This window comes from Echiichthys vipera (genome assembly GCF_963691815.1).
Source record: "Echiichthys vipera genome assembly, chromosome: 7".
Taxonomy (NCBI): Eukaryota; Metazoa; Chordata; class Actinopteri; order Perciformes; family Trachinidae; genus Echiichthys; species Echiichthys vipera.
Window position 1 is genome coordinate 12,996,098 of NC_139832.1, and position 14,837 is coordinate 13,010,934.

A 14,837-nucleotide genomic window follows, 5' to 3' on the forward strand; every position below is an offset into this window, starting at 1 on the left:
ATATCAACCATATTTATTATTATTATTATTATTATTATTATTATTATTATTATTATTATTATATTATATTTTCTTATAATTTTGGCAGCGGGAGTATCTCTGGTAGCAGATCTGGTCAAACACCACCACCCAACGGTACTGCATGCACACCTCGCACACCACGTCACCGTTGAAAACAAAACTACATCTCCCATGGTCCCCTTACCCGAGAGGCAGGCAGTCATGCGGATGGAAACAGGAGTGGGCATCCGCTGCGCTGCGCGAAGAAGAAACTTCGAGGAACGATGCACGAAGAGGAGGATGGCAGCGCAGCAAAGTCCTGCACAGCCTCGCGGGTCCTGGCCTCCAGGTCCGTGGATGTGGCCGAGGTCGAGGGAGCGAAGGAGCAGGCCTCCAAGCTGTGCGGCTACTTGAACAAACTGTCCGGAAAGGGGCCTCTGAGGGGGTACAAGCCGAGGTGGTTCGTGTACGATCCGAGGAAATGTTATTTGTATTACTTCAAGACTCCCCAAGATGCCCTGCCGCTCGGGCACATCGAGATCGGTGATGCGTGCTTCAGCTACGACGTGGAGGGGGAAGAGGGTCAGTTTGAGATCCGCACGACCGGGAAGGAGTTTCTCCTGAAGGTAGAAACTTTTCAGCATGTGTTGCACTGCTTGGCTGTCATTTGTCCACTTCCTTTCTTCTGAAGAAAGGCAGACACACCCATCCCAGCTTCATTTATTCTCAGCTTTGATTTTAGTCGGACGTGCAAATATCTCTGCAGACAGTCAGGAGTGAGCTGACAGAAGAAGAAGAAGAAAAGAAGCTGTCTAAAAATAAAAATACATTCTGACAAGAGCTTAATCAGCACATTACTCAGCTGATTGCCCCAAACACAACCAGCCCACTGTTTGTTTACATGTAGAGATAATCGTATGCACTGATTTGCAGGCATATATGAGCTCATCAGCCCTCATGACACCTCTGCTTTGCAAAGGGTCATCTCATGTGATGATTGTGTCTTCTTTGCTGTCATGTGACTGTGACGGGTTTCAGGTGCTTCTGGTCTCACTCAGCCTGGCTGCCCTTTTCAGCAGATGGTGTGAATGTTTAATACCAAACAGCTTGCACGGCCCAAGGCTGGAACTGAGACTGAAACCAGCGTCTGGGCTCATTCACATGACAAATCCTAATAGTAACCTGCTATTTAAAGTGCTCCTGGGCTGTTTCACATGCTTTATTTAATTCCACAGCTGTTATCGTTTTTCCTAGCCAAGATTTCATTTCATTATTTTTGTTGTCTTTTAACCGTTTTTAGCTTTAAAATATGATTCACTCGTGAGTAAGCTGGTGTATGTGTGTGTCCGTAGGCCCCCAGCAGGCAGGTGATGCATTACTGGCTGCAGCAGTTACAGCAGAAACGTTGGGAGTACAGCAACACACGAGGCTCCGGTCAGAGAGACAGCTGGAGCTCCCCGACCCTGGCCTATCCTCCCACGGGACTCGTAGGCAAGGACAATGGTAGGCAGGTACACACACATGCACATGTGCGGTGTGTATGATCACTCATTTTCACTGCTCTGTTCCAGGTACCAGCTGAAAGTAAACACCTGTATCTGATGGATTAATATTTACACAAGTGCCACAAACTAAAGTGGAGTTGTTTTGTTGCCAGGTTCCCAAGTTCCTACAGAACAAGCATGTAGGAGTGGTTATGTCAAGTACAGAGTGAATGAGAAATAAATGGCCAAAGAAAGGAGTTCACACATCAATTTTATCTAGGGTGTGTTTAATTGAATGCACACAACCAAATTCTCATTGTGTGAACTGCCTACTGTTCTCAATTGTTCTCACAGGCATCTGCCACTGTAAGATGACAGAATGAGTGCAGCTCCACAGCAAAAACATTGTAAAGAAGAGCATGTTTGTTCACACAGTAGAATATAATTCACTTTATCAATCCCAGCATAGTGTCTTATGGCAATCCTAGTAATGTGTGAACATCAAAGTTAAATGCAATTCATTTTAAGTCAATGTTCTTAAGTTCTTTATTTGCGCAAATAAAAAGAATAAAGAAGAAATAGAAATATACAATATCATAAGAAAATGCACAGGTTGTATGAAAAAAAGGGTTTTAAAAGAACCCTCCTAACATTACAATTAAAGCTGTACAGGCTTGCCAGCAATTTACAAATGAACATAAATGTCTCAAATATCTCAAAGGAAGAAAAATAATACAATGTCCAAACAAGAAATGCTAAAAATATGAACAAGGATTACAGCACATCTATTTGTACTGCTTTCATACACTGTATCATAACTAACTATAACACACAACTCATTTTTTTTCTTTTAAAAAAGGTCGCACAAATACCTATGTTAACTGTAACGCAATACCAATAAAGATGTATTCAGTAAACCATATTGTAACACTTGATTTTGTAAACGATGCTTAGCCCCAAACAACAGTCCTACGAAAAATAGCCGTTTCTGAATGTAAAGATATAGAAAACAAAAGTGCTTTGAAGTGCTCTAATTTCAGTTTTCATACATTTTTTTTTACCACCCTGTGTTGTCTCAGTCTCAAACTTCCTCGACCTTTTGTCAGCGAGTTGTGATGAAATGTGTGGGTGTAGGAAAGACATGTGCAATCAGCAATGTCTCCTTAACTAGAACTTTCCCTCGAGCTGTGCACAGGACATTAAATGTTTTATGTTGTCCTTTTTGCATGGCTAGTGAACGATTAACATGCCTCAGCTTATCTACACTATATCACCAAGTTTCTAGACTATCTGGTAAAAGCTGCTGTATAAAGATTAAGATATAAAGACATTGTGTTGTAACACGTGAGACCAATTTGCTGGCACAGGTGCAGAGGATAACAACATAGTTTTTTTTCTTGTCTGGAGATGTCAGTTCAATTGTTGATCCGAGTAAAATGAGTTTAATCATTGTAATACATGAAATGCAGTTTACTATGTGGTTGAAACTAGTTGCCCTCTATGGGTGTGACAGCATAACTTTGGAGCTGTTTGGCCTGTTATCAAATGTTCCCACACTTTCCCAGATCATTTTATATAAAGGACATTTTATATTTAGCCTTCTTGGCTCAGAAATGCTACATACTGTATTTTCTGATGGTTAGAGAGCTGCTCATGAAACCACAGACATCCACCCTGCTGTGCTGTAAATGGAATTCTGGGTTACTATAAATATTGCTTCACTTTTCTCTGGAAACCATTCAGGGTCATGGCCATCTCATTTATATGGTGATATTATTATTATTATTGTTATTACAGTACGTTGTTCTAATGGACTTATTTCAGATGCGCCTGTCTTTGAGAAGCTAAGTGACAGCATGGAGAAGGTTCGCAGCGACTTTGCCATGGAGACGGAAACAGATGGCGGGGGAATGGTGGGGATCCAGTCAGCCAGAGGGCCTTCTGGTGCGTCCGCAAACCCCCTCAACTTCTCCCTCAAAAACTTCGGTACAGAACTCAGGTAAGGCTGAATGAAAGCTGTGCAGCCCATCAGGATGATATACCCGAATTTAAAAAAAGAAATACAGAAGTGTGTTTGTTTTGAGTCCCTGCCAAACTGGCACAACTAGTTTGTCCCGATCGAGTTGTACCGAGGAAAGAAGATACCTCTTCAGTGTTTCCTCGCCTTGACTGCAATGGAGGAAATGGTTACATCCATAGTTCACTAGTTGGTCTAGTATGCAGCAATCAATAGTTCCCCTTCTGGAGCATACAATACGTCTATTCAAATGATTAAAAAAAACACTAAAATTATAAAAATGTGACATGGTTTTGGAATTTACTATGTATCCATAATGGAAAGAGAGTTCACATTTAAAGGTGCACAGTAATCTGCTACTCCTTCCAGCATGTCACCTTGCCAGTCCTTATCTTGACCATTTATCTGCTCATATTTTGAAATGCATAGAGTTTTTAAGGGTTTCTGCAGTTATATCTCGAGCTCAAGAATGCAAACACCAAAAATGTGATATTAAAAAGATGGTTTTGCTTTGCAGCTATGCTCATAAAGCGTGCTTCAATGCGTTACGGATCAGCTGTAGGCAGATGTATTGATTCAGTCTTTTCCGTCACATAGAGCGAAACGACTGAAAGAATGTGGCTGAAACACGTCCAGTATATGAGGTGTGGGGAAAGCAAGAATTACATTCTGCTGCACATAAATAGTGATGTGGTTATAACGATCTCACGTTTAGAAGTGTGAAAAACACAAGTCTTTATGAGCTTATGCATGACCCTGTTAATTTTACATTCAACAATGCCTTCCATTTATGTTAGTTATTAAGTGACCCTTTATTTGTAAATTATGCTCTCCCATTGAGAGTAAGTTGGACTCATCAAGCTGCAGCGTGGGTTGCTTTTTACTTGTATGCAGCAGCAGTTCTGTTACCAAGTGCCTTTTGGGATAACAGGCTGTTTGTGCTCATGTTACCATTTACAAAGTAACAGAACATCAGGCTTCCCTGCAGTTTGCCCTTGATCCCTGTGGATTTTAAAAGCTTTCACATAATAGCAGTTCCTTCATGTCCAGCATGACACCGGAGCTCCAGTCTTGGTCTTACTCACCCGCTCGCCTGATTTTTTGTTCTGTCAGGAACTCCATGTCTTATCTGCGGCCAGGCAGAGGAGGTGAGAGCAGACGCAGCGTCTTTTATACCAACAGCAACAACAGCACAGAGGAGTGGGAGCTTGTGGACGCTCCACCCAAGGACTTCCCTGAACAGAAACATCAGCCAGACACACACAGACGTACGTTCACTCCCTGGTGCCTTATTCTCCCTCCGGCCAGGGTTTGATACTCACACTCAAGTTATATTCTCCAGAGAAGAATTGTCTTTTGTTGCTCAACTCATTTGCTCAATACTATGACAAACATAGTTACAATGCATTTTTCTCAAATGTCTCCGCTTGCTCTGGCCCCCTAACTTTTACTCACTTTTCTTACATATTTATCTCTTCTCTCTCAGATTCCTTTGGATCATCGTTTACTTTTGACTTTGTGCGCAACTCGGCACGGCCTAAGAAGCCTCTTCGAGATATGATGGCTTCTGGGAGGTTTGGGCGCAATGCTGAGACGCGCAGTGCCGAGAACTCCCCAGTGGAGTGTAACGGCAGCAAACCTTGGGAGATGCAACTTCGCCTCCAGAGTCAACAAGAGGAACTAAGCCGCATGCAGCAGGAACAGGCTGCACTCAGAGAAGAGCTGGCCAGTCAGAAGGTGCAGTTATCTCATTATTATACACATATATAGATCCCATGAAAACGTGTATGTTGTTATCACTTAAAGAATACATTTATTTACATCTTTAGCGTTTTCAGAGTCCTGTTATGTGCCTGAAAGCTCCACTGTCCATATAGTCTGTTGTTGTCGGCTGTTATCTCATATCTTTGAATAATGTCCGATGACTCAGGTGTGGACATTGTCCAGAGTTTCCCTTTCACACATGTAGCACACAGCATGAGTTTGTCCTCTTCAGACACGTTCTCAGTAGGCGAGGGGTGTCACCTGGGTAGACGTGCAGGAGGCAGGACGTAGTCTAGTCTGATGAGGTCAGCGTCGGCTCTTACTGACAGTTTTGTTGCCATCTTCATGTCAATCATCCCTCTTCTTCACCCTCTGATGTTTGTTTTCTTCTGGATTTGCTAGCCGCATGACAGTACGTCATCAACACGCCCACTCGCTTGTTGTAAATTCTTATATATGGTCTCAATTGGTGATTTAACAGACTTTCAACATGGGAGCTGACAGGGCCCTTATGATGTCTGATAAAGCCGATTCAAACATTTGCCTTCTCACATGCTCCGCTGGGTAATGTCTAGATAATTTCAGATTTGCACTGCTTCTGTGAAAAGGGCTTTTTTTATCTTACCAGTGGTCTTGTTTACAGTGATTGTAATCTGTCGAAATGCATGTAGCAAAGACTTGATGGTTTTCACAGTTAACTACAAAGCACCAGGATTGACTTAATGTGTGAACTATCCACATTAGTCGAAATGCCAGGCTTTCCACTATCATTTTAGTAAAGCACAAGCCTGAGGTTGTGGCGTCTGACTGAGTGGTTTGGTGTAATCCTGATGCCATCACTAACACAGGAAGACAGAAAATGATTAGTCATGCTTGAGCAAGAAACGAGGAAACGACAGTTCTCCCAACAACAATCGCAGCTGTGTCGTTCTTTCCCATAACTCTCTGTTCTTGTTTTAGGGTTTTGAGACCAGCTGATTGGTCACAATGGCTGCGACACTAGCTGGATGGCTTTACAATGTGTGTGTGAAGTGTTTTACTGCCAGCCCAAACCTCAACAAGAATTAACTGAGTAACTCTAAGTAACTGTCTCAGCTTGCTGCATCTGTGTCACTGTTGTTGGAAATATTCAGTCATTCCTGGTACAGTTCAGCTCAAGCAGACCGAAGCTGACATTGTTTTGTTAATCATGACCTCAAGGTAATGTCGGGCCTATATTGAATTGGTTAGCAACATTGCAAAGAAAGATATAATTAGTGTGTTTTTAATGCAAATGCGTGCCAAGTATGTGCACATTGGTCACAGTGTATACTTAATGATATGCATAGCTATGGTAAAATGTTCTTATTGAATTTCATGCTCTGTCATTACATGAACTTGGACATAGTGGTGGCTGTGTGCTGTGTTGCTGCTTAAGTCAGCCTGACTGTTGCCTCTGTCAAACAGTGTGAACCTGCAGGGTTTCTCCGGGAAAATGATATAGCCAAGGTGGTAGGCCACCCAGATCTTGAAACTTCCCTATGCATGCGATTTATATGGTACATAAGGGCTTAAACAACTAAACAACACTAAATATAGTGGTGTCTGTTAGGAATGGTGTGACTGATGCCTATATTTGTTTCCATGAAGTATAATGTGAAAATCTGCTAATTTCTTAACGTTTTTTTTTTATATTTTATGATATTGAGAGGTCTCCCTTTTTAGCGAACACAAAATGAACATTGTACTCAACATATCAATGCTTCTTGGCGAACCTGGCGACTATTGATGAGCCTTACCCTCCAAGACGCTATGTTGACAAAATAAATCCTCTATATTCAAACAGGAGCTGGTGAGACTTCTGCAGCAGACTCTGAGAACCTCCCAGTGTGATAGGCAGCCAGCACGCCGTCCAGCCCCCGCTCCAGATTCATCTGAGGATTCAGACCAGACTCAAAGTTCAGCGGTAACTCAGGAAGAGACTGTCCAGTCGGAGGCCCTGCTTCTAGAAAGAGATGGACAGATCCAGTCCCTGTGTGGCCACATGGAGCGTCTCGCCTTGGAGAAGGAGAGTCTGCAGCAAGAGCTGAAGGGCCTGAAGATAAAGGTGGGGGAGATGAACGACCAGCTGGGGATGCTGATGGAGACCATCCAAGCCAAGGATGAAGTCATCATCAAGCTGTCGCAGGATAGCTCAGAGCAGGGCTGCAATCCCAACGACGGTTCGCCACCTCCCAACAAAGATCAGCAGGAGGTGGACATCCTCAAGGCCAGTTTAAAATTTTGTCATGGTTTTGATAATGCTCTGGTTGAGTTTGTACTCTGATTAACTTAACATGTTTCTCCAATTACAGGACAGTCTTCAAGGCTACAAATCCCAGAACAAGTTCCTGAACAAAGAGATCCTGGAGCTGACAGTATTACGTAGAAACGCAGAGAGTAGAGAAAAGACTTTAGAGGCAAAGGTAATGTCTTGTGTTTGTCACTAAATGGAGCATTAGGGCGCACTCACACTGTCCTTCCGCACCGCGACCCGGGCTTTAGGGTACTTGTCCCCCCTCCCACTCCCCCCGCGCCCAAGCCTCGTTTGTACTCACACTGCCTGGGCCTCGGCCAATGCTTCTTGCTGTCCATACATCATCACGCCGTAACACGTCACACGTCACACGCATTGATCGCGTGTGTGTGGCTTTGTTTACAAATCTTTCCGTAGACCTCGGAGTTTTTGTGCGTCTTGTCGACTGTTTTTGAATATTTTCATCCGACCAAATCTGCAGTAAACACTCCACCTCGCATCACACCAACGTGAACCTTTCACCGCCATTGTTGTTGTTGTTAAATGTCCGCGCATGGTCCGTCCTTCTATTTTCTATGTCCGAACAGGCGCACATATGGCCCGGGACAGAAGGACAGTGTGAGTGCGCCCTTACTCTGTTAATAGAAACAGGAAGTCTGAGTAGCATGTAGGGGAAGTCCAGTATTGACCCTAGCTCATGCCCCCTAAACCTAAAATTCCAAGTAGGAACAAGGAATAGCACACTATTAGCTCGCTTCTGCCTGCCTAACAAAGTTACTGATTACATTTCTCCTGTATCTCTGCTGCAGTATACGGCCCTGGAGGCCAAGCTGTGTCAGGTGGAGAGCAAGTATCTGGTGCTGCTTCAAGAAGTAAAGAACCCAGTGTGTTCGTCTTCAGAGCAGAGCCCAGCCCGAGAGGTCATCTCCAGATTATTAGAGGATGCGCTGCAGGCAGAGAGCTCTGACCAGCAAGAGCACCACATCTTTAAACCAAATACTGTCAGGTATGGACTGGGCCAAAAAGCCTTTTAAAAAATGTTTCGTTCGTATTATAAGGTATGTTAAATGTATCTCCAATTTCTTAATTTAAACTCATTTATTTAAATATTGTTGCAGTACGCTTTAAATAAAACAGGCCGCATTTTAACATTTATACACTTTTTGCAACGATAAGCAGGTAAATGTAGATGATACCACATGGTAGTTCAATAAGAAAAAACCCCACAAAACTTCAGTTCCCCCCAAAATCTAACAACAAATCTAGAAAAATCTATTGAAGGGGAGAAAGAGACACTGGTGTTGCCTCAGTAGCTTTCATATTTCTTGACTGGAAAAACTAGCTCTGCTAATTGGTATTTCATTCACTATTGCTATTGCTCTGACATCTGTGCAAGCTCAGGCATGTCCTTTGGGGCTCATCAGAATGTATTTTTAAAAGTTCACACTGTCCCTAAGTAATGTAGAACCCCTAAAAATGTTATAAATTTTGGGAAAATGAAACATCATTAATTGGTAATCATTTTTCTACATTTTCTCTCCACCTTGCTTTGATATCAGTGAGTATGACACATTTGGCTTCAAGACGGTCCCTGAGGAGGAAGAAGAGGAGGAGAGGCTGGTTGCGAAGGTGAGAGCTCTGGAGCTGAAGTCCCTATCCATGACGGATCAGGAGGTGTCCGTCGGGGTGAAGTGGGAGAACTTTCTGGCCAGCACCATGAACAGAGACCTGGTGCGCTCACCTGAGCTCAAGGCCCTGTTTCGCTACGGCGTTCCCCATGAACACCGGTCCCAGGTGTGGCGCTGGTGTGTCTCCTTCCATGTCAAGAAGTTTCGGGACCACTTGGCGCCCGACTACTATGAGACCTTATTAAATGTGGCCCGGGACAAGCCCAACCCAGCCTCGAAGCAGATTGAGCTGGACTTGCTGCGTACTTTGCCCAACAACAAGCACTATTCCTCCCCGAGTGCAGGTGGCATCCAGAAACTCAGGAACGTCTTGATGGCTTTCTCCTGGAGGAACCCAGATATCGGCTACTGTCAGGGGTTAAACAGGTACAGGAGGGGTTCTGGTGGCTCTCCGTCTCTCCTTTTATAACCTGTAACCACTTTTCTTTTATCGCATGTCATTTCTTCAGGCTGGCAGCTATTGCCTTGCTCTATCTGGACCAAGAGGATGCCTTCTGGAGCCTTATAGCCATTGTGGAGGTCTTCATGCCAAGAGACTATTACACCAAGACTCTGCTTGGCTCACAGGTAAACAAGCTTAAAGGTTATATTCTAGCATCGGAAGAAACAAGATTGCCGCCTCTTTACCAGAGTTTATAGGTTTCCCTGGTGTCAGTGATGTCATATTCATGTGACGTGCAGCTCGTGACTGATCGTGGAAAAATGCAGCATAGGGATCAGCACTGTTTGCTTTTTTTCTCTCTGGTGGATTTGACCCTGTGTTTTCTCCTGCTGTAAAAATAAATGATTCTGTAAAAGTCTGGTCAACGCCCACATGAAATTGTGATTTGTTTTGATCTTTTTGCTGTTTTGTGTTGTTGTTTTTATCGTGTTTTACGTTTGATATTTGTTGTTTGCTGTGCCTCTTTTTACTGCTGGCTGTACACCACATTGCCCCTCAGGGATAATAAAGATACCTTGAACCCTGAATGTTTGTTGTGTCTGCAGGTTGACCAGCGTGTGTTCAAGGACCTGATGAGTGAGAAGCTCCCCCGGCTTCATGCCCACTTTGAGCAGTACAAGGTGGACTTCTCCCTCATCACCTTCAACTGGTTCCTGGTGGTGTTTGTGGACAGTGTGGTGAGCGACATCCTTTTCAAGATCTGGGACGCCTTCCTATATGAAGGTCCAAAGGTGAGAGGTAGACGAAGAAGTAAAACAATGATCCTCTAACCTCACATATCTGTGTGGATATGCTGATGGGCTTCTATAGAAACTAAAAAATGAGATAAGGAGACCTTTAAAAGTAATCAGTTGGCTGAGTTTAAATTTGTGTCCTACAGATAATTTTAAGAGTTACTTTTCTTTTTGGGTGTAAACAAGTTCCCACATGGTTTGACATATCAACCTATCTTTTTCTCCAGATCTCTTTTACTCTGAAGGGTTATAGCTATACAAATGTAAAGCTTCACTATTTATTTAGTTTTATTTATTCATTTATTTATCAAACGCTTATGTGTTATATCACCACATGACATGCAAGTTCTTCTTCCGCTTTACAAGAGCTTTTTAGCTTGTTGTCTTGCTACCCAATTAGGCAAATAGCCAATTGTTTGCTAACATGTTAGCCAAAACAACTTTTAACCAATAATATATTTGTAGTTTTACTTCTAGAGGAGCTCTGCACCTCAGTTGCCAAAACAAAAAAGTTAATGCTGCATTAAACCTGCAGTGACTGATTTGTGTCCACTTGGGGGCAGCGGAAACAAACGGTATTACCTATCACCTTTTAACACAGACTGTTATTATGGACTCAGTTCTGATCATAGACTTTGGAGAAGCATTTTAAAATCAATATTTTGTATCAAATTATTGATTAGTAAGAAGTCGCTCTACATTACCCCCTACATGGTGAACTTGGAACATGATGAACCCTACTGAGTTTTCCATTTACATATATAGAGCAAACACATTTGTCAACATTATTCATTCATGCATTTATAGAGAGGCTTGTTTGTGAGGAAGTCCAGTATTTAGTCTCATTATATTTTTGTCTTAAGTCTCCTGAGGGGAACATCTGGCTCTTAAAGCTTCTAAACGCTCCATTATGTTCACCAGCTAGTTGCTACCTTCGTCTGCTGTTTGGTGCTGTGGTGCTGGGTAGGTGGATTGAACCGAGGTCTTTAGAGCTTTTTCATGGAAAACAACTGCCTGCTGTGGCTGAAAACAGTGCAATTAGAGTGATGAGATTCAACCATTACAGTAAAGAGGCGGGCCAGAAAAAGCCAAAACAATGAGTTAAAAGACGTTCTAAAGCCGAGTGGAACTGCAGAGCCTGGTGATACTTCTCTGTGGGTTCATCTCAACAAGCGACCACTTTAACGACAGTCAAATATAGAAATATTGATTTTAGCCTCTCTCTTTTTTTTAAATGTAGACGCTATGTAAAGGTCTGTGTTGTGAATCACCATTTTATTCAGCTGTTAACTCTGTAAATAAATAGCAATAAAACAAGACAGTAAGACTTTGCTGGTTGCTGAGACGCTCCTCTAAAAGGATGATGTGTTGGTACAGTATGGTAAATGGTCAGTCCTAAGAGGAGAGTCATGAGGTAGATTTCACAGCTATAATAATTTTTCTCCACAGATCATATTTCGCTTCGCCCTCGCTCTCTTCAAGTACAAAGAGGAAGAGTTTTTGAAGCTGCAGGATTCCACCGCCATCTTCAAATATCTTAGATACTTCACACGCACGATCCTGGATTCAAGGTAGAGCAACTGTAATTTGTTTTGGTATTTCTAAAGGGACTGTGTGTCTGCAGTAATGGAGCCAGATAATTCATTTTGGAATAGCTTATCATGTCTCCTTGCTATGAGGCCAGTGAAAAAACAAACCGGTTATCTGCAGTGCATGAGTTTGCATGAGTTGCATCTGTAGACATTGCAATATGCATTCTTGCAACTGATTGGTAATGATGAATCTTAACCAGGTCTGGATCAGTTCATTTACTGATCAAAATAGTCATCATAGCTCTACAAAAATGACTCTGGGAGATATTGGTGAGAAAAACACAGTAACCTTAAACAAATGTATAAAACAGGGACAATAGGATGTAAAATCTGCACAGCACAGAGTCTGCAGAACAATAGAAAACCATCCCAGACTGATAGGACTGTCTTTTTTCCTTTTCCTTTTTTTTTTACAGGAAGCTGATGAACATCGCATTTGGCGACATGAACCCGTTCCCAATGCGACAAATCCAGAACCGCCGCGCCTTCCACCTGGAGAAAGTCCGTCTTGAGCTGACCGAACTGGAGGCGATCAGACAGACTTTCCTCAGGGAAAGAGAGACGACTCAGGACAGACGGAGCTTCGTCAGCGATGATGAGGAGGATGCGTGACGTGTCGCAACTGTAAAGGGAATTTTCGTAAAGGATTGTTAAGACTGGGTCTACATAATCAGAGCCGGACCAATCAATTTACAATCTATTTTTAGTGAAATCGCATCAAAAGACCAAAACATTACAGGCCAAGTAGGCTCTCTATCAGTATTCCTGCCTTTTTTTTTTTTTAAATGCTTATTTGTTGTATGCTTTTGTGTTTATGTGACAGCCAAAACAATATGCTTTATTCACTGCTCTTCAACCTCAAATGCCAAGCTAAACTCTTGCAGTCCGAATCAGTATTTTTTTAAAAGATGGCTGTAATCTTTTCATAGTTGGCTATTTTATGCCTGTCGAAGGAATGATTGTATTTTTGTTTTTTCTCATTTTAAGTTTGGCTTTCTTTTTTTTTCCTTTCCTACATCTCTTAAAATTGTTTACTAATTATTACTATTATTCTTTCATACATTTCCCACGTTGCCACTCAGCAACATATGTTTGATCCATGTGTCTCTCAATACACTTGAATCACTTATGCTGAAATTCAAATTTTGCTGAAACTTAAAAAGTAAAAGTCTTAGAGCTTTCTCGTCACTTAAGTCGTTCCAAAAATCATCATTCCAGCCTCCAGGGGCGACACAAAGATTTACCATCAAACATAGGGTCAAAAAGTAAATCTTCCCACGTATTATGGCTTAACACACAGCATGTGGAAGATTTTGGGGAAGACTGTATTGTCTTTTATTATCTCAGGATTCAAATTAAGCCAAGATACAAACAGGCTCTGGCAGTGTTTTCTTTTAAGTAATGTTGGTCAGGCCAGTTTATCTGACCATGTCTGGGTGATTGTTTTTCCAAGAGTATGATTTTTAAGGTGTTATTTTATACTTGAGTGCCACTTAATTACTTTTTTTCCAACAACATGTCTGAAAAGTCCAACGAGTTTTGCACATTTGTGCTTAAACTAAAAACAATTGTGTAACGGCCACTGGTTTTGGAGAATATTTTAAATTGGCAGGGACTTCGAATGTATTGCCTTGTTTTAGTAATGTTCTTCATTTCCCCAAACATTAGTTGGGGTTGTTAGGTGTTTAAAGGATTAAATTTTCCTATTTGCTATTTTGCAAGATATACAGTACAGGCTGGGATTACTTTTCTTATGTATTTGCATTCATTGTCCTCAGTGTGGCAGTACAACATTTGTCTACCCAGTGTTTACACTAGTTCACTGTATGATTTTGGAAAATATTGGAGAAGTCCGTCAACATGATAGAAAATGGAAATATGATTTGTAATCTATGAGGGAAGTGTTTCAGGAGATTTCTGTGTGTAGCAAAATCTTTCCACATCCAGGTACTTACACAAGACAGTTTACTCTTTAGCACTGTGACCATATTCTCTATTTCACCAGTTTTACACTTTCTACTGTTAAAACAGAACAGTATGAAAAAGTCGATAAACCATGTCTATATTTGCTTTTTCAACAGCGTAAAACTGTTGTTTGAATGGGAATCTACAAGAGAGGAAGACATGTTTCTTGCATAGCCCCTTAACTTGTGCTGATATATTGTTTACAGTTTGTTATAGCTTTAAATGTCCTTATTTTTATATTACTTTGTGCTTTTGACAGATTTTTCATCGCTGTTTGCTACACAATTGACTTTTCTCTGCTGCAGTATCGTCAGCTACAGCACCATGCCTTAACTGTTGTATTGGATCACCCGGACTTGTGAACAAATGGCAGGATTGTGGTTGTTTCATGATGGAAATGTGAAAGAAAAAAGACCCGTAGAAGTAGAGATTTAATATGTCCGTCCTCATGAGAGCAGGTCTCTCTAGAGATTGATTGGTTTAAGACAGAGTTTTCTTCGGTCCACTCATTTTGTCAAATGGCTCATATTGTTGGTTTGCTCATATTTGAATACACATCTGTTCTAAGGATAGTTTGCATGGCATTTGTTGTTTTCTGTCACTTTCATTGTCACATGGAATAAGCTCCATTTAATGTCATCTCCTATTTTTCTCTCTTTCTTAAGCTTTTACCAGCAATTTATTGCACAAATGTTATAGCAAGATGACTGCTGAATATTATAGGGCACTTCACTTTTTTGTATGTACATCTATAGTATCTTGTTCATTGTTATTCCGTATCATTTAATAATGAAAAATGCAAAGCTCTTATGTTACAGAATTACTTTTACGCCACTGTTTGTTTTTGTAATAGCAGTTACAAGACAAATTCAATAA

The 14,837-nt window shown here is 41.6% G+C and overlaps 1 protein-coding gene across 1 annotated transcript; it reads left to right on the top strand.

The window, feature by feature from the left end:
• The first annotated feature begins 257 nt into the window (after positions 1–257).
• tbc1d2b (TBC1 domain family, member 2B) lies at positions 258–14,732 on the top strand. Its single transcript, XM_083917178.1, has 13 exons — positions 258–626; positions 1,353–1,503; positions 3,309–3,483; positions 4,615–4,769; positions 4,988–5,238; positions 7,091–7,513; positions 7,599–7,709; positions 8,350–8,546; positions 9,100–9,594; positions 9,678–9,795; positions 10,216–10,401; positions 11,854–11,975; positions 12,413–14,732. Exons 1-13 carry the CDS (start codon positions 285–287, stop codon positions 12,606–12,608), a joined length of 2,922 nt encoding a protein of 973 aa, XP_083773304.1. The 5' UTR covers positions 258–284; the 3' UTR covers positions 12,609–14,732.
• Positions 14,733–14,837: the final 105 nt, after the last annotated feature.